The sequence below is a fragment of the Heptranchias perlo genome, chromosome 20 (genome assembly GCF_035084215.1).
Source record: "Heptranchias perlo isolate sHepPer1 chromosome 20, sHepPer1.hap1, whole genome shotgun sequence".
In the NCBI taxonomy this organism is placed as follows: Eukaryota; Metazoa; Chordata; class Chondrichthyes; order Hexanchiformes; family Hexanchidae; genus Heptranchias; species Heptranchias perlo.
In genome coordinates, this window is record NC_090344.1 from 2,860,957 (window position 1) to 2,879,040 (window position 18,084).

General features: G+C 46.0%; 1 protein-coding gene and 2 non-coding genes across 3 annotated transcripts in view; all 3 read right to left on the reverse strand.

The window, feature by feature from the left end:
* Window positions 1-2,731: 2,731 nt before the first annotated feature.
* The window catches only part of LOC137335563 (zona pellucida sperm-binding protein 4-like), a 51,078-nt gene continuing 35,725 nt past the window's right edge, over window positions 2,732-18,084 (reverse strand). The window contains exons 5-15 of the mRNA XM_068000879.1: window positions 10,274-10,402; window positions 7,734-7,830; window positions 5,900-5,986; window positions 5,109-5,287; window positions 4,942-5,039; window positions 4,733-4,866; window positions 4,461-4,650; window positions 4,116-4,263; window positions 3,899-3,971; window positions 2,999-3,112; window positions 2,732-2,924 (exon numbers count right to left, since the gene is read on the reverse strand). Coding sequence (XP_067856980.1) covers window positions 2,776-2,924; window positions 2,999-3,112; window positions 3,899-3,971; window positions 4,116-4,263; window positions 4,461-4,650; window positions 4,733-4,866; window positions 4,942-5,039; window positions 5,109-5,287; window positions 5,900-5,986; window positions 7,734-7,830; window positions 10,274-10,402 — 1,398 coding nt within the window. The 3' untranslated portion in view covers window positions 2,732-2,775. The remainder of the gene's footprint in view (window positions 2,925-2,998; window positions 3,113-3,898; window positions 3,972-4,115; window positions 4,264-4,460; window positions 4,651-4,732; window positions 4,867-4,941; window positions 5,040-5,108; window positions 5,288-5,899; window positions 5,987-7,733; window positions 7,831-10,273; window positions 10,403-18,084) is intronic.
* trnaf-gaa (transfer RNA phenylalanine (anticodon GAA)) lies at window positions 16,415-16,487 on the reverse strand. The gene has a single exon. It is a non-coding gene; the product is annotated as a tRNA-Phe (tRNA).
* Window positions 17,506-17,578, reverse strand: trnak-cuu (transfer RNA lysine (anticodon CUU)). The gene has a single exon. It is a non-coding gene; the product is annotated as a tRNA-Lys (tRNA).

An 18,084-nucleotide genomic window follows, 5' to 3' on the forward strand; every position in this document is an offset into this window, starting at 1 on the left:
CTGGTGTACAAGGACACCCAGGTCTCGTTGCACCTCCCCATTTTCCCAATCTATCACCATTCAGATAATAAACTGCCTTTCTGTTTTGACAAAAAAAGTAGATAACCTCACATTTATCCACGTTATACTGCATCTGCCATGTTCTTGCCCACTCACCCAACTTGTCGAAATCACATTGGACCCTCTTTGCATCCTCCTCACAGCTCGCATTCCACCCCAGCTTTGCGTCGTCTGCAAACTTGGAAATGTTACATTCCGTTCCGTTCCCTCATCCAAATCATTGACATATATTGTGAATAGCTGGGGTCCCAAGCACTGACCCCTGCCGTGCCCCACTAGTCACTGCCTGCCACCCGGGAAAAGACCAGTTTATTCCCCCTCTTTCCAGTCTGTCAACCAATTCTCAATCCAGGCCAGTCTATTCCCCGAATCCCATGTGCTTTACTTTTGCACACGGTCCTCTTCTGTGGCACCATATCAAAGGCCTTCTGAAAATCCATGTATACCACATCCACTGGTTCTCACCTATCTAATCTACTAGTTACATCCTCAAAAAACTCCAGTAGATTTGTTAAGCATGATTTCCCTTTCATAAACCTATGCTGACTTTATCAAATCCCATTAATGCCTTCTAATTGTTCTGTTATCACATCTTTTAAAATAGACTCGAGCATTTTCCCCACTACTGATGTTAGGCGAACTGGTCTTTAATTCCCTGTTTTTTCTCCCCCTCCTTTAAAAAAAAAAGTGCAGTTACATTTGCAACCCTCCAATCTGTAGGAACTGTTCCAGAGTATAGAATTTTGGAAGATGATCACCAATGCATGCACTCTTTCCAGGGCCACTTCGTTTGGTACTCTGGGGTGTAGATTATCAGGCCCTGGGCATTTGTCAGCCTTTAACTCCATTAATTTCCCAAGCATTTTTTCTTTAAAAGTAATACTGGTTTCCTTCAGTAGAAACTTGGTTCAGAACAGAACCAAAGTATGTTTTTAATTGTCTTCACTAATCTTTTTCTCTTGACATTTAGAGAAATTTTTACAGTCAGTTTTTATGTTCCTGCTTGTTTACTCTCATACTCTAATTTTTCCCTCTTAGTCAATCTCTGTCCTCCTTTGCTGAATTTTAAACTGCTTCCAATCCTCAGGCTTGTTGCTTTTTCTAGCAATTTTATATGTCTCCTCTTTGGATAAATACTATCCCTAATTTCTTTTTTATTTTTGTGCTAGACAGGAATCAATAATTGTTGTAATTCCTGCACATGTTCTTTAAATATTAGCCATTGCCTATCCACCGTCATCCCTTTGTGAAGTTCCCCAATCCATCCTAGCCAACTCACACTTTCATAATTTCCTTCATTTAGATTCAGGACCCCAGTTTCGGATTCAACTACTTCAGTCTCCATCTGAAATAAGGAATTCTATCATGTTATGGTCGCTCTTCTCTAAGGGAGCCCGCAAAAGATTGTTAATCAATCCTTTCTCATCGCACAATACCCAATCTAGGATCGCCTGTTCTCTAGTTGGTTCCTCAATGTATTGGTCTAGAAATCAATCATGTGCACTCCAGGAATTCCTTCCCCACAGTATTATTGCTAATTTGGTTTGACCAAACTACATGTTAAATTAAGTCAGCGTGATTACAGTTGTACCCTACTTGCATGCGTCTCCTATTTCCTGTTTAATGCCCTCTCCTACATCACTACTGTTTGGGGGGCAATAGACAACCCCCACCGTTTTCTGCCCCTTGGTATTTTAGCTCCACCCATACAGATTCCACATCGTGATTTTCTGAGCCAATATCCTTCCTCACTATTGCGTTGATTTCCTCCTTTACTAACAACGCTACCTCACATCATTTCCCTTTTTGCCTGTCCTTCCTAAATATTGACTACCCCTGGATGTTCAGTTCCTATCCTTGGTCACCCTGCAGCCATGTCTCCATAATCGTAACTTTTTCATACCCATTAATCTCTGTGCTGTTAATTCATCGACCTTATTGCAAATGCTCCACACATTAAGACAATGCCTTCAGACTGGTCTTGAAGATTGCTAGTTATCCAGTTTTTTTTTTGCACTATGGCCCTATTTGTTTTTTGCTCTTGTTTTCTCCGCCTGCCACTATTGCTTCCTCCCTTTGTCTTGTTTCTATCCTTGTTTTCCCCTCCTGTCTCCCTGCTCAGGTTCCCATCCCCCTGCCATTCCAGTTTAAACCTTCCCCAACAGCACGAGCAAACTCCCCTGCGAGGACATCAGTCCTGGTCCGGCTCCGGTGTAACCCGTCCCACTTGTACAGGTCCCACCTTCTGCAGAACGGTCCCAATGTCCCATGAATTTAAATCCCTCCCTGCGACACCATCCCTGCAGCCACATATTCATCTGGTCTATTCTCCTGTTCCGATAGCCGGAGAGACCAGCAGCCAGTGGTCATGCGAGGAGAGCCCAACACTCGCCAGGCTTGGCAAATTGGTCAATCGATGCAGTCAGGGAAGAGCCAATTCCGGAGACATGTGCCCAGGACCAGTGTTAGAGGCAAGTGAACCAGTCATTCCTGACCGACACTATTTTGCTACAAACCCACCACAGCTTTGCCCTGGATCTCAATGCGAATCGTTGGGGGCTGGAATTGTTTGCTGCAGCCGTGGGATGCTGCAAAAACAATTCTCAAACCAGGTACCAAGTTAACTCACTGCAAACAGTACAATCCAGCGAGCATTTGAAAGATAACGAGACCAGCAATCGTCTATAACAGGAGTTTATTATCCAACAGACACATCTACAGTTCCATGGAGCTGCACTCGGAGCCCACCCTGCGGCCCTGCTCCATTTTCCACAAAGCAACAGTCCCGACCAACAGGGCCACGGAGAGCAGTGCTACCCCAACCGCTAATCCAGGAACAAGGGAGGTAGAATCAACAGCAGCATCTGTGGGGAGAAGCCAGGGTTAGATGGGCACCAGTTACTCCATCACGAGAGACAGGTGGAAGCTCCCTGTTTACCTTTCTCATCCTGGTGGATCCGAGCAGCCAATCTCTCCTCACCTTCCAAGAAAAGGATGGGTCCATCAGCGGTCACCAAGGCCCCAGACCGGTTATCGGCGCTTCTTCGCCTCTCTGGGGGCGAAGGAGAACAAGAGACAAGAGTTGATGTTGAATAATTAAATCTTCAGTTGTCTGCAAATCCTGAATCAGATGGCCTCATGCAAAAAACATCAGGGCCCTGGGTACCGGACAGAGTTTAGAATTCCGGCTATAATTGCATCTGGTTGTCACCAAACCGATTCTCAGAAGGACGCACCAACTGAGCAGAGTTTGCAATTGCTGCTGCTACAATGGCCAGTCTGGTCTCCTGTGAAGGAGACACTGTTTGATGATTTACTTTGACCCGCAGTTTCAGGAGACCTTCAAATTGGCCAGGTGTCCGGCCCCGGGACATCCTTTCAGTTGCACCCTGAATTCCCGGTGTCAGAAAGACGACAATTAGATGCTGGTAAAATGTTATCCAGTGCCAAGGGTGGACTATTCCAAACCGGATGCGGAACACACCCGTGCCAACAATGGGAGGATTCTGCTCTTCAGCGGTCGGCAAGTAGGGCAGCTCAGCATCCGGGCAATTAGCAAGGAACCAGAAATACTTCATTCATCCCATTTCAAGGATCAGAGCGTCCTTCACAATTACTGACCTGGTGCAAGGTGTGCTCAGAACCGCTGCCCTAGATTGCCATTCTAAATGGAAACCTGCACCGAATGCAACTGGGAAAGTTCTCAGAACCGCCAGATTCAGGACACTCCTCCTGTGCCCAGTGTTCGGCCTCTTGCTGAGGGAGCCCCGTGTTCAGATGACCCACACCCACCCCTCCCCATCAGGGTTTAGTTTCTAGTCAGATTACAGGTACTTACTGGGGCTGCAGGGAGCCGTGCAGTTCTCTCGAGTGGAAGGGTAGCAAACCTCAGCACTGCAGTGGAAATAAACCTGCAAAGCGACAGTGCAGTATGGTCAATCCCACAGCTCCCAGCCCGGAGATTAATGCTTCTACAGTCAACTGACCAACAGGGGCCTGCTCACTTAACACCCAGGGAACAAGTGACCGGGAAAGAAGCACTGAAGGAAACTCACCTCCCCGGTCAGAGCCCGGCCCGAAACTCGGTCCCAGAAAGCGAACGTGCTGACTACAAAACGATTATGGTGAGTTGGGAACCGCAAATGAGAATCAGCGTTTACCGGAAGGAGGCGGGTTTTGTAGTTATCACCAGCAAAGGGGCACCTGGAACAGAGACAGTGAGTCACACGATTATAGGTTGACATGAAACCAATTATACCAGCGTCTGGAACAAAAAAATCAACTTCGAAGGAATATTTCCCCAATCACTAACCCGGACTGAAGTAACGATTTCTGTATTAATCCCCGCCCATGTCGCCCCCTCCCCAATCTGCCTCAAGCCCTCTCACTCGCTCCCTTACCTCTCCACCAGGAGGTCCCATCGGATCCCCGAATACGGCTCTGGGGTGGGGGTCGCCCAGCAGTCATTGAGCACCAGCACAAGGGACGGATCGTTCCGATTCAGAACACGAACCTCCACAAACACGGGGTCCCGGAGCACACTCAGGATCGGGTAGTCACTGGCCACGTACCAGCTCCGGTAGCCACCATCTGGAAAGAGAAAGATGAAGGGCGGGCACTATGTGGAGAGAGAGCCTGAAGTTGGACACTACTATCAGCGAGCACTCGTTACCTCTCGCTATTCTCAGCTCCAGAAGCAGGATCCCGGCCTCAGTGGCAGGCAGTGGTGGAGAAAGGGTGTAAACTCTGGGCTTCACCTGCAGATCAGACTCCTGGCTTCCCCTGTAACTGCACTGGACATGGAGCCTGCAAGAGAACGGACGCGGCTGGAGAATTCAGGTCCTCACTGTCTCTACCCGCTGAATGTGCTCCTATTCTCACCTGAAAGGGCTGTCCCGGGTCACCGATCCCAAAGCGCCATCCAAAATCTCAAACTCACCCAACACATCCGTTTCATACAGGATGTTCACGCCGTCCAGCTACAAGAGACAGAAGACCATCAGTCCCGAACTGAGCCATTGATGGGACTCCCAGCCCGCAATACCTACCCGCTGAGTAGCACCACATTCAGTGACTGCGAACTGAAAGAGCACAGTGTCTGCAGAGGCCACGGTCGGACTGCACTCAGCTCCGTCTCCCTCCTTCAGATGGACCGTTGTCAGGTTTACAGGAGGCAGCGTCAAATCCTTGGAGATAGCGATGAGGACCTGCCCATCCTTGGTGCAGACTGCAAGAGAGTCAATGAAAGGCGGTTAGTTGCCCCACGGGGAGGGTCAAGGGAACCGTTACAGGGAAGGGGACAAGCCCCATCCATGTTTCAGTTTCTAACCCGTCCCATTATCTGTCTAACGGAAACCAGTTGACTAATTACAGCTCGTCACCACGCTGCTTGGATTTAAATTGCTCGCATCTCCGATAGAAATTAAATATCAAATTCAAATGGTCAGTGGCAACAGGGGCCGGGGCTCATTCACTCTGCCCCTCCCTCCCCCAACTACCTGGACAATTACACAGGGCAGAATTCAACCAGTGTGAGTCCCAAGTCACCGAGCAACGGTGGAATGATTCTAACTGCAGATATTGTGTCAAAGGCCGATTAACTATTTCCCTTTGTTTGATTACCAGCCCCCAATCCCACAATCAATTATACTCTGCGGGATTAGAGACTCTCAATCACACCACCATTTCCACTCCGGACTGGAAAGGTTTGAAATTCCAACTGACGTAGGACAGGAAGGAGAAAGAGGAAACTGTCCAGGGAAACCCCGAGTACAGCTAGATTGCGGGTGAACCTGGAAAGTCCTGGCCCAGAATATAAACGGACTGAGAATACACCCACCTGGAAGACTGTCCAATGAATAGAAACACGGCGGTGCATCCCGGCTCCCCGCATCAAAGCAGCAGCCTCTCTGCACACACTCACTGGCTTCAATTCACGGAAATCCGCAGTCTTTGCGGTTTTTGGGAGACAGCCAACATTTATCGGCGGGGAAAAGGAGAGAGGGCGGCTGAGCTGAACAGATTACAACAAGTAACAAACCAAGAATCCCCGAACCCTCCATTATAACAAACAAACCCTCCCAGGTAAGTGAGAGGAGAAAACCGACTCCCTCTTTTTATCGCAGCGCTGTTAACTGGCAGTAATTGTCTGTTCCAATCAGCCTGAGGCACAGTCCGAGGCCCACGGGCTCCGGAACATAAACCAGCATTCGCACGGCTCACACGGAGATGGGCCTGTTTTTAATGGAAGAAAAAAGGTGAGACTGGGTCCAACGACAGCTCCACAATTCGCCCCCGGACTTCTTGTTTGGTTGCATTGAAATTGTTGCTTTTTTCCCCCTTGACACCTTTATTTCTTCATCACAAAATTTGAAGAAACTGGAGCCAAATCACATTATTAGTTTCTATTTTGCTTTTTTAGTCACTTTTATTTCTTAGACCCAACGTCACCTTTAATAGTTGATAAAAAATAGGCCCCATCTCAGTGTGACCCGTGGGAATGCGGTTTTCTTTAATACTAATTAATAAACAGAGTCAAATCAATATGTTATAGTCCAGATACAGTACGGTAGCATTCGTGGTTATGTTACTGAACTTGTAATCTAGCAGGCCTGGACGAATAATCTACGTGTCATAAGTTCAAATTCTGCCACGGCAGCTGGGGAATTTAAATTCAATTCATTAATTAAAATCTGGAATTAAAATACGACTATCAGTAATGGTGGCAATGAAACGACCGGATTGTCATAAATAAAACCCATCTGGTTCACTAATGTCCTTCAGAGAAGGAAACCTGCCGTCCTTACCCGGTTGGCCTATGATGTGACTTCAGGCCCACAGCAATGTGGTTGATTCGTAATTGCCCTCTGAAATGGCCTAGCAAGCCATTCAGTTGTAAAAACTCGTTTAAAAAAAGTCATACTCAGAATAAAACTGGACATGAAAAAGGCACCCAAGCCCAGTTGACCCTGCAAAGTCCTCCTCACTAAAATCTGGGGACCAGTGCCAAAATTGGGAGAGCAGTCAAGCAACAGCCTGACATAGCCATACTCACAGAATCATGCCTTTCAGCAGAGGTCCGCGACTCTTCCATCACAATCCCTGAGTATGTGCTGTCCCACTGGCAGGACAGACAAACCAGAGGTGGCGGTGCAGTGATATACAGTCAGGAGGGAATGGCCCTGGCAGTCCTCAACATTGACTCTGGACCAAATGCAAATCTCATGGCATCAGGTCAAACATGAGCAAGGAAACCTCCTGCTGATTACCACCAACCGCCCTCCCTCAGCTGATGAATCAGTCCTCCTCCATGTTGAGCACCACTTGGAGAAAGCGCTGAGGGTAGCAAGGGCCACAGAAGGTACTCTGAGTGGGGGACTTCAATGTCCATCACCAAGAGTGGCTCGGTAGCACGACTACTGGCCGAGTCCTGAAGGACAAAGCTGCCAGACTGGGCCTGCAGCAGATGGTGAGCGAACCAACACGAGGGGAAAAATTTACTTGACCTCGTCCTCACAAATCTACCTGTCGGAAATGCATCTGTACATGACAGTATTGGTGGGAGTGACCACCGCACAGTTCTCGTGGAGACGAACTCCCGTTTTCGCACTGAGGACACCATCCAACCTGTTGTGTGAACAGATCGTGGAAGCTCAAAACTGGGCCTCAGATACCTGTTATCTGGGGCAGATTAAATGGTGGAATATCAGCCGCGCTCAGCTGGCAATGTTTACGGTATATTTTCATGCAAACAGAACACACATTCGAAACCTGGAAATGCGAAACAACGAATGTTAAGGTAAAAACTCCCTGTCATCCCCGGGTGGGCTCAAACCAACATTTTCAGTTAACAGCCGAACGCGCTTACCAATTGGACCACAGAGACACGACGTTTGGTTTCCTGAACCACTAATTCACCGAGCTAACGTTTCAGCTTGAAACGATCAATGTAACAGCTGTCTTACCATCAGTTTACTTTTCCAAAATAAAGGGTGTGCAGCTTGCACGATTGAAAATCGGTGCTGTCTTATTTCTGAACATCAAACTCCCCTTGCCCCGAAATGCCTGTATGTTGGAAGACTCAGTCACCCAGTAGTAGAGAGGATTGATTTTTCGCGCTGTGATTCACCATTCTCTATTCCAGTCATGTTTCGGTTTGCAGAAAATGAGATGAGATGAAATGAGCAAGTCCAACGAGCACGTCTGTGATACTACACGGTATCTACAAAGTTGTCTCTTGCACTTACAGTGAAGCGGACGGCAGTTTTCACTCTTAAACCAGTCACTATGATGTTCAGAAAATATGTGGCCGAGAAAGACTTGATTTCAGCGGGGTGACACTGGAACAGAGTAAAATTGTGATTGTCCAGTGGTGAGAGGGTGGATTTGGAACTCCCGTGCGGCTGCACTGCGCATTGTCCAGATCTGCTTGGAGCGATATTCACTTCAATTCATCACTTACAGGGACAGTTTGATTTCAAGTTTCTTTTTTCTGGTGCTTGGTGAGATTTCAAAATTGAAAGCGACCCATACCGACCCCAAACTCGTCACTTACACGCTGACAGATACAAGGCGGTCACACTCTTCACTTCAGTGAGATGAACGTCGAGACCGATTTCACGGTTGAATGTAATGGCGAACAAAACTCACCCAATGAAAGTGCAGGTCTTTGAGGTGCCTTTAAATTCCTGATTGTTTGCACTGAACTTCTTCCCAAAGCGTTGGCGATTCAGGTCGAGTGATTTGGGGACTTCTCCCTCTTCGCGAAAGTTTCAACCGCAGTTCGAGATCAAAAGTCGAGGGCAGAATGAGACACCTCCCTGAAACCGGGGAACAAAGAAACCAAACTTTAGAGCAAGGTTCTGTTTGTTGAGAAAAATAAAATAAAACATTTATTTTGGAAAGATCCAGAATGCTATCAGCTCAAAAAGCAACTGTTACCCCGGCGGGATTTGAAGACGCAGCCTTCTGGGGGAGCAATAAGTAATGCAGATAGAAGCAGGAAGTTGAAAAGTGTGAATTGATAGATTAAGTGAGTGGCCAAAACTGCGGCAAATGGAGGTCAATGTGTGGGAGAGCGAAGTCATCCATTTAAATCGAAAAAAGATAAATGGTGAGAAGCTGGGAACTGTGGAGGAGCAGAGAGATTTCGGGGTCCGTGCACAGAAACCGCTACCAACCACTATAGGTACAAAAACGATTGAAAATCGTTAATGGGATGTTAGCAACGGTTCGTTCGTTTGCTTAGACGTGTCATAATATCCCAATCGCGGTTTGATTCCTGTATGGGCTGAGAAGGGGCTTTGGTTCGTGTTTATATGACTTTTAAAATCCAAGCTTTACAAACAGATCCACAGACGAAGTCACGGGGACAATTTTTGGAATAACATCCATTGTAGCTTTTACCCCTGGGCCGGAGAAACACGTCTTTCTATTTATTTGTCTTTCTCCGGTTTGCAGAGAAACGTTTAACTCGCGGCCTGTTCCCGTTAATGATCATCAGCAGCAACAGACAAACAGAGCGGGTCTGACCGCCCCGAGATGTGGAAAAGGCATCGGCTTTGGAGAAGTGAATCAAATCAAATAATCACCCGGCACCGAGAGAGAGAAAACCAAGAGAAAAAGATAGAAGCGAATCGAGAAATAAAAAATAAATCAAGTCGATAGAAATATTTCCCATCCTTGATGTCTCTCTATTCAATCCCCAATCCTTCAGTGGCGGGAATCAAATTTCACTGTAAATAAATGCGAGAATCGACCCAAAGAAGAAGAAACCAAATAACCAAAAACTGCCGAAATCCGGGATTGAATGAACAACCTTTAGATCTTCAGTTTAACGCAATTCCAACTCAGCGATTTTGACCCAACAGCAAATTCAACTTTGCCTCATTGTCCTGCAAGAAAATATCACCGCCGCGACGCCTTGCTCTTCCTGTTCATTACCGCACTTCATATATAAACATCGCACTCACATATACCCAACAACAGTTCATATTTAAACATCGCACTCATATATAAAACCCCACAGTTCGTTTAAAAACACCGCACTCATACACGCACCCACAGTTCATATATATTGACATAGCAATCAGATATACACACCTGCAGTTCATATATAAATATCGCACTCATATATAAACACCCAGACTTCACATATAAACATCGTTCTCATATATAAACTCCCACAGTTTGTAAATCAGCAGCGCACTCATACATCCACACCCAGTTTATAGGAGGAAGTTCGATACCGACCGCCGATAGAGCTCTCAGACTGGGAGAGGCGGAAGTAGCAGCGACCGAACAAACTCTGGATCTCATCCTTAAGACAGACCGGTAGATCCACCTGTGAAATTACATCGCATTTGTGTATCAGTGAGGGTAATGGGTTCTTAGTGGCGATCGATCGGGCCAAGGGGATCTCAGAGAGGGGAAGGGACAGTCAGATGGCATCAGAGAGTGTAAGGGGGCTCAGAGAGAGGAAGGGACAGTCAGATGGCATCAGAGCGTGTATTAAGATCTGAGAGAGGGGAAGGACTGCCGAGTATGGGAGAGTGTAAGGGGGCTCAGGACGTATCTGTGTAAGGGGCACTCAGTGGGCATCAGAACAGGTAAATGGCGCTGACAAGTTTCAAAGAGGATCATGGACTCACTGACGGTATCGGAGAAGGTCAGAGACAGAGCGTATCAGAGAAGATAAGGAGCTCAGGGTGAACCAAAGAGGGTAAGGTGGGCTCAGGAGGTATCAGAGAGGCGAATGGATCCAGAGTTGGCATCTTCTTAATATTACATTTTCTAACCTTCAACATTTTTAATAACGGCAAAAAATGAAGCCGACTAAACCGATAACCTGTCCGTGTCCCATGTGGAGGGAACGAGAAGGTAGAATCAGGAGGGAGTGGATAATTGGCAACGCTCACGGTTTCCTTTCACACAGCTCAGGGTTGTGTCTGGTGATATCACTGGAGAAAAGGGGTTGCACTTTGAAACTTTTATCACTCAGTGTGAAAAATAGAACACAAATCGCCCAAAGTGGGGCTCGAACCCACGACCTTAAGATTAAGAGTCTCATGCTCTGCAGAGTGAGCTCGCTGGGCCGACTGTCAAAATTCTTCCCATCCTATTTAGCAGAGAGACAGCTGTTGGCTTTGCTGCAGGAGTTCAGTTCGTTCCACAATCTCAGGTTATCTCCTTCTGAACACCCGTTTTTTTTTCTGGAGTTAGTCTGATGCCGTCACACTCTTCACTTCAGTGAGATGAAAGCGGAGAGCGATTTCACGATCGAATGCAATGACGAACAAAACTCATTCAATGAAAGTGCAGATCATTGAGGGGCCTTTAACGTCCTGATTGTTTGAACTGAACTTCATCCCAAAGCGTTTGAGATTCACGTGGAGTGATTTGGGGACATCTTTTCCCTCTTTGCAAAAGTTTCAACTGCAGGTCAAGATCAAAAGTCGAGGGCAGAATGAGACGCCTTCCTGAAATTTGAGAACTCGGGAAGCAGACTTCAGAGCAAGGTTCTGTTAATTGTGAAAAAGCAGATAAAACATTAATTCTGGAACGATCCAGAATCCTATCAGCTCTAAAATTAACGGTTACCCATGATTGATACAAGCAGCCTTCTGGTGGCACAATAAGTAATGTAGCTTAAAAACCGGAAGTTGAAAAGTGGGAATTGATAGATGAAGTGAGTGGGCAAAACTGCGGCAAATACAGTTCAATGTGGGGGAGAGCGAGGTCATGCACTGTAAATCTGAGAAAGATAAATCAGAGTATTTTCTAAAGTGGTGAGAATCTCGGAACTGTGGACGAGTAGAGAGATTTAGAGGGCCATGTACAGAAACCGCTACCAGCCAGCGTACAGGTAAAACAATAATTAAATAACCGAATGTGCCGTTAGTAGGGCCGGTTAGCTCATTTGCATCGAGTATACCGTAATGTCATGATCAAGGATTCGATTCTTGTAATTTACTTTATTTATTTCGGGTTTTTGTAACTTTTAAAATCGAAGCTTTACAAAAAAAACCACAGACAAATTCACGGGGACAGTTTTTTTGAATAACATCCATTGCAACTTTGCCCTCGGGTCGGAGAAACAAGTCTTTTTTTGTCTTTCTCCGGTTTGCAGATAAACGTTTAACTCGCGGCCTGTTCCCATTAATGATCATCAGCAGCAACAGACAGACAGAGCGGGTCTGACCGCCCCGAGATGTGGAAAAGGGATCAGATTAGAACAAATGCAGAGAAAAAGGCAGAAGGTAACAGAGAAATAAAAACTACATAGAGACGATAGAAATATTTCCCATCCTTGATGCCTTTCTATTCCATCCCCAATCCTTCAGTGTCGGGTATCAAATTTTACTATAAATAAATGCGAGAATCGAAGCAAGGAAGGAGATACTAAACAACCATAAACTGCCGAAACTCGGGATTGAACTAAGGACCTTAACACTCTCCCAACTGAGCTATTTCGGCTCCACATCCATCGTTTATTTCGTGTTATTGTCGTGGAAGTAAATATAGCCCCAGGAGGAATTGCCCCTCCTGTTCATTCCACAATTCATATATAAACATTGCACTCATATATACACACCCACAGAGCATATATAAGCATCGCTGTCATACATAAACTCCCAAAGTTTATCAATCAGCAGCGCACTCATAGATCCACACCCAGTTTATAGGAGGAAGATCAGTACCGACTGCCAATAGAGCTCTCAGAGTGGGAGAGGCGGAAGCAACAGCGACCGAACAAATCTGGATCTCATTCTTAACACAGACCGGTAGATCCACCTGTGAAGTTACACCGCACTTTGAAAGCAGGGACGGTAATGTGTTCTGACAAGGCATCGGGGGGTCTAATCGCTTCTTAGTGGCGATCCATTGGGGCAAGGGCATCTCAGAGAGGGGAGCGGGCATTCAGAGGGTATCAGAGAGTATATTGAGATCTCGCAGAGGGGAAGGACGGCCAGAGGGTATCAGAGAGTGTAAGGACGCTCCGGGCGTGTCAGTGGGCGAGGGGCACTCAGCGGGGACCAGAGAGTGTAAAGGGCGCTGACATGGTTCAAAGAGGATCATGGACTCTCTGAGGATATCACAGAAGATGAGCAGCTCATGGATAATCAAAGAGGGTAAGGTGGGCTCAGGAGGTATCAGAGAGGCGAATGGATCCAGAGTTGGCATCTTCTAAATATTACACTTCCTAAAAATCAACATTTTTAATAACAGCAAAAATGAAAACTATTGAAACGGTATCTGCCGTGTCCCATGTGGAGGGAATGAGAAGATAGTATCGGGAGGGGCTGGATATTTGGCAACGCTCACGGTTTCCTTTCACACAGCTCATTGTTTTGTCTGTTTATATAACTGGATTTCGTGAACTGGAGATAAGAGGTTGCACTTTGAACCTTTCATCACCAACTGTGAAAAATAGAACACAAAACGCCCAAGCTGTGGTTTAAACCCACGACCCTGAGATTAGGAATTTCGTGCTTTACCGACTGAGCGAGCCGGGCCAGCGGCAGGGCTCCTTCTCATCCTATTATTTCAGAGAGGCGGGTGGTGACGTTGATGTTGGGGTTCAGTTTGTCCGACAATGCCAAGGTGGCTGAATCTGAACACCCACTTCTCATTCTCGAGTCAATCTGATGACTTTTACCAGTCGTCCAGCCCCGCGCTGAGCAGTATAGGAACATCGGGACAAGAGAAGGCCATTCAGCCCCTCGAACCTGCTGCCCCATTCAATTAGATCATGAGTTGATCTGCAATTCATCTCTGTTTCTCCGTCTTGGCCTCATATTCCTTGGTACCCGAATCGAAAAACGATCTATCAAAATCAGACTTCAAATTATGAATTGAATCACAATCCACATCCTTTGGGATGAGAGAGTTCCAGCTTTCGGCCGCATTTTGTTTGCTGAAGTGATTCCTGATTTCTTGCATGATGAGTCCAGCAGAGAGAGAGATAAAGGCCGTCTTAACCGGAGATTGATCCTTGAACGATCTCTCACAAATCAACTGAAACCAGTCGGAATGTGAATACCATTTCACTTTTCCAAAATAAAGGGAGTGACATTCATTGTGGAAACAGTCTGATGTCGCTCACTGCAGAAATATCCATGTCAGTGTCATTCAGTCTGAAGGAGCTCGCCTGCAACCTTCGAACCTTCTCTGTCAAGAAGGATTCCGACTTCGTTCAAGCCAACCTCGTTTTTTTGGATATTTTTCATATGCCTGTTATCCAACCGCAGAATAAATGGTGGAAAATCAGACGCACTCAGCTGGCAATGTTTGCGGTACATTTTCTGGCAGACAAGACACACAATCGAACCCAAGAAATGCGAGACAATGAATGTTAAGGTGAAAGGTTGCTTTAGCGTCCTCTCGTGGGTTCGAACGACCAACTTTTCAGTTGGCAGCGAAACGCGCGAACCAATTGCCCCACAGAAACAGAACTTGCAAATGTTCAAGGACCAATTCATCGAGCTGACGCTTCAGGTTGCCGCACTCAATGTAACAGCTTTCTTCCAATCAGTTTACTTTTCCAAAATAAAATGTGTGCAGCTTGCACGAGTGAAAATCTGTGCTGTATTATTTCTGAAAATTAAACTCACCTTACCATTAAACACCTGTATGTTGAAAGACTCAGTCCGCTCGTGGAAGAGAGGATTGATTTTTGAGCTGTGATTCGCCATTCTCTGTTCCAGTAATATTCAGGTTTGCGGAAAATGAGATGAGATGAAATGAGCAGGACAAACCAGCAGGTCTGTGACACTACACGGTGTCTACAAAGTTGTCTCTTGCACTTACAGTGAAGTGGACGACAATTTTCACTCTTAAACCAGTAATTATTATGTTAAGAAAAAATGTGGCCGAGAAAGACTCGATTTCAGCGCGGTGACACTGGGCCAGAGTAACGTTCAGTTAATGCGATTGCCGAGTGGCGAGAGGTTGGATTTGGAACTCCTGTGCGGCTGCGCTGCACATTGTCCAGATCTGTTTGGAGCGATATTCCCTTCAATTCATCACTTACAGGGACAGTTTGATTCTAAGTTTCTTTTTCCCGGTGCTTGGTGAGATTTCAGAAATAAACGCGACCCGTGCTTAACCCAAACTCGTCACTAACACGTTGACCGATACAAGGCGGCCACACTCTGCACTTCAGTGAGATGAAAGCCGACAGCGATTTCTCGTCGATTCCAATGGCGAAAAAAAGTCATTCAATGAAAGTGCAGGTCATTGAGGTGCCTTTAAATTCCTGATTGTTTACACAGAACTTCGTCCCAAAGCGTTTGAGATACACGTGGGGCGATTTGGGGACTTCTTCTCCCTCTTTGCAAAAGTTTCATCCGCAGCACAAGATCAAAAGTCGAGGGCAAAATGAAACGATTTGCTCAAATTTGAGATCCAGTGAACCAGAATATAGAGCAAGGTTCTGTTTATTGAGAAAAAGCAGATGAAACATTCATTCCGGAACTATACAGAACCCTATCAGCTCTAAAGGCAACGGTTAACCCGTGTTTTGAACACGCAGCCTTCTGGTGACGTAGGAAGAAACGCAGATGGTAGCAGGAAATTGAAAAGTGGGAATTGATAGATTAAGTGTGTGGACAAAACTGTGGCAAATAGTGTTAAATGTGGGGGAGACCGAGGTCATACACTTTAAATCTAAGAAAGATAAATCAGAGTATTTTCTAAATGGTGAGAAACTCGGTGCTGTGGAGGAGCAGAGAGATTTAGGGGTAAAAGTACAGAAATCGCTGCAGGTACAAAAATTAATTAAACAGCCTAATGTGCCGTTGGTACGGCCGGTTAACTCGTTTGCAAAGAGTATACTGTAACATAATGATCACGGACTCGATTCTTGTAATTTACTTTATTTATTTCGCGTTTTTGTAACTTTTGAAATCGAAGCTTTAAAAAGAAAATCAACAGAAAAATTCACGGGGACCGTTTTTAAATTACATCCGTTGTAACTTTACCCCTGGGCAGGATAAACACGTCTTTCTTTTGATTTGTCTTTCTCCAATTTGCAGATAAACGTTTAACTCGCGGCTTGTTCCCATTAATGATCATCAGCAGCAACAGAGAGACAGAGCGGGTCTGACCGCCCCGAGATGTGGAAAATGGAACAGTTTCGGACAAATCAAATAGTCACCTGGCACCGAGAGAGACAAAACCAAGAGAAAAAGGCAGAAGGTAACAGTGAAATAACAGCCAAATACAAACGATATAAATAATTCCCATCCTTGATGTCTCTCCATTCAATCCCCAATCCTTCAGTGGCGGGAATTAAATTTCACTGCAAATAAATCCGAGAATCGAAGCAAGGAAGAAGAAAGAAACAAACAAAAACTGCCGAAACTCGGGATTGAACCAAGGACCTTCAGATCTTCAGTCTAACGCTCTCCCAACTGAGCTATTTCGGCTCTGTATCCAACGATTACTTTGTGTTATTGTCGTGGAAGAAAATATAACCCCAGGAGGAATTGCCCCTCCTGTTCATTCCAGAATTCATATATAAACATCGTACTCGTAGAGATACACCCACAGTTCATATATAAACATCGTTGTCATACGTAAACTACCAAAGTTTATAAATCAACAGCGCACTCATACATCCACACCCAGTTTGTGGGAGGAAGATCGGTCCCGACCGCCAATCGAGCTCTCAGAGGCGGAAACAGCAGCGACCGATCAAACTCTTGATCTCATCCTTAACACAGACCGGTAGATCCACCTGTGAAGTTACACCGCACTTTGATAGCAGGGACGGTAATTGCATCTGAGAAGGCCTCAGGGCGTCTAATCGCTTCTTCGTGGCGATCCACTGTGGCAAGGGCATCTCAGAGAGGGGAAGGTACTATCAGAGGGCATCCGAGAGTGTAAGGGGGCTCAAAGAGGAGAGCGGGAAGTCAGATGGCATCAGAGAGTGTATTAAGATCTGAGAGAGGGGAAGGACTGCCGAGTATGGGAGAGTGTAAGGCGGCTCATGGCGCATCTGTGTAAGGGGCAATCAATAGGTATCAGAGCAGGTGAATGGCGCTGACAAGGTTCAAAGTGAATCATGGACTCTCTGAGGGTATCGGAGAAGGTAAGAGACAGAGCGTATCAGCGATGATAAGGAGCACAGGGAGAATCAAATGGGGTAAGGGGGGATCAGGAGGTATCAGAGAGGCGAATTGTTCCAGCGTTGGCATCTCCTAAATATTACATTTTCTGACCTTCAACATTTTTAATAACAACAAAAAGTGAATCCAATTGAACCGATAACCTGTCCGTGTCCCATGTGGAGGGAACGAGAAGGTAGAATCGGGAGGGAGTGGATATTTTGCAACGCTCACGGTTTCATTTCACACAGCTCAGGGTTGTGCCTGTTTCGAATCTGGAGACAAGAGGTTGCACTTTAAAAAATTTATCACCGAGTGTGAAAAGTAGAACACAAATCGCCCAACGTGGGGCTCGAACCCACGACCCTGAGATTAAGAGTCTCATGCTCTCCCGACTGAGCTAGCCGGGCCGACTACTGAAAGCCTTCCCATCTTATTATTGCAGAGAGACAGCTGTTGGCTTTGCTGCAGGAGTTCAGTTCGTTCCACAATCTCAGGGTATCTTCTTCTGAACACCCGTTTTTTCATTCTGGAGTTAGTCTGATGTCTTTTCCCATTCGTCCAGCTCCGTGCTGAGCAGTATAGGATCATCGGGACAAGAGAAGGCCATTCAGCCCCTCGAACCTGCTCCCCCATTCAATTAGATCATGAGTTGATCTGCAATTCATCTCTGTTTCTCCGTCTTGGACTCATATTCCTTGGTGCCCGAATCGAAAAACGATCTATCAATATCAGACTTCAAATTATGAATTGAACCTCAATCCACATTCTTTGGGATGAGAGAGTTCCAGCTTTCGGCCGTATTTTGTTTGCTAAAGTGATTCCTGATTTCTTGCATGATTAGTCCAGCTCCAATTTCATTTTGGATTCGGCCAACAGAAAGAGAGAAAAAGGCCGTCTTCACCGGAGATTGATC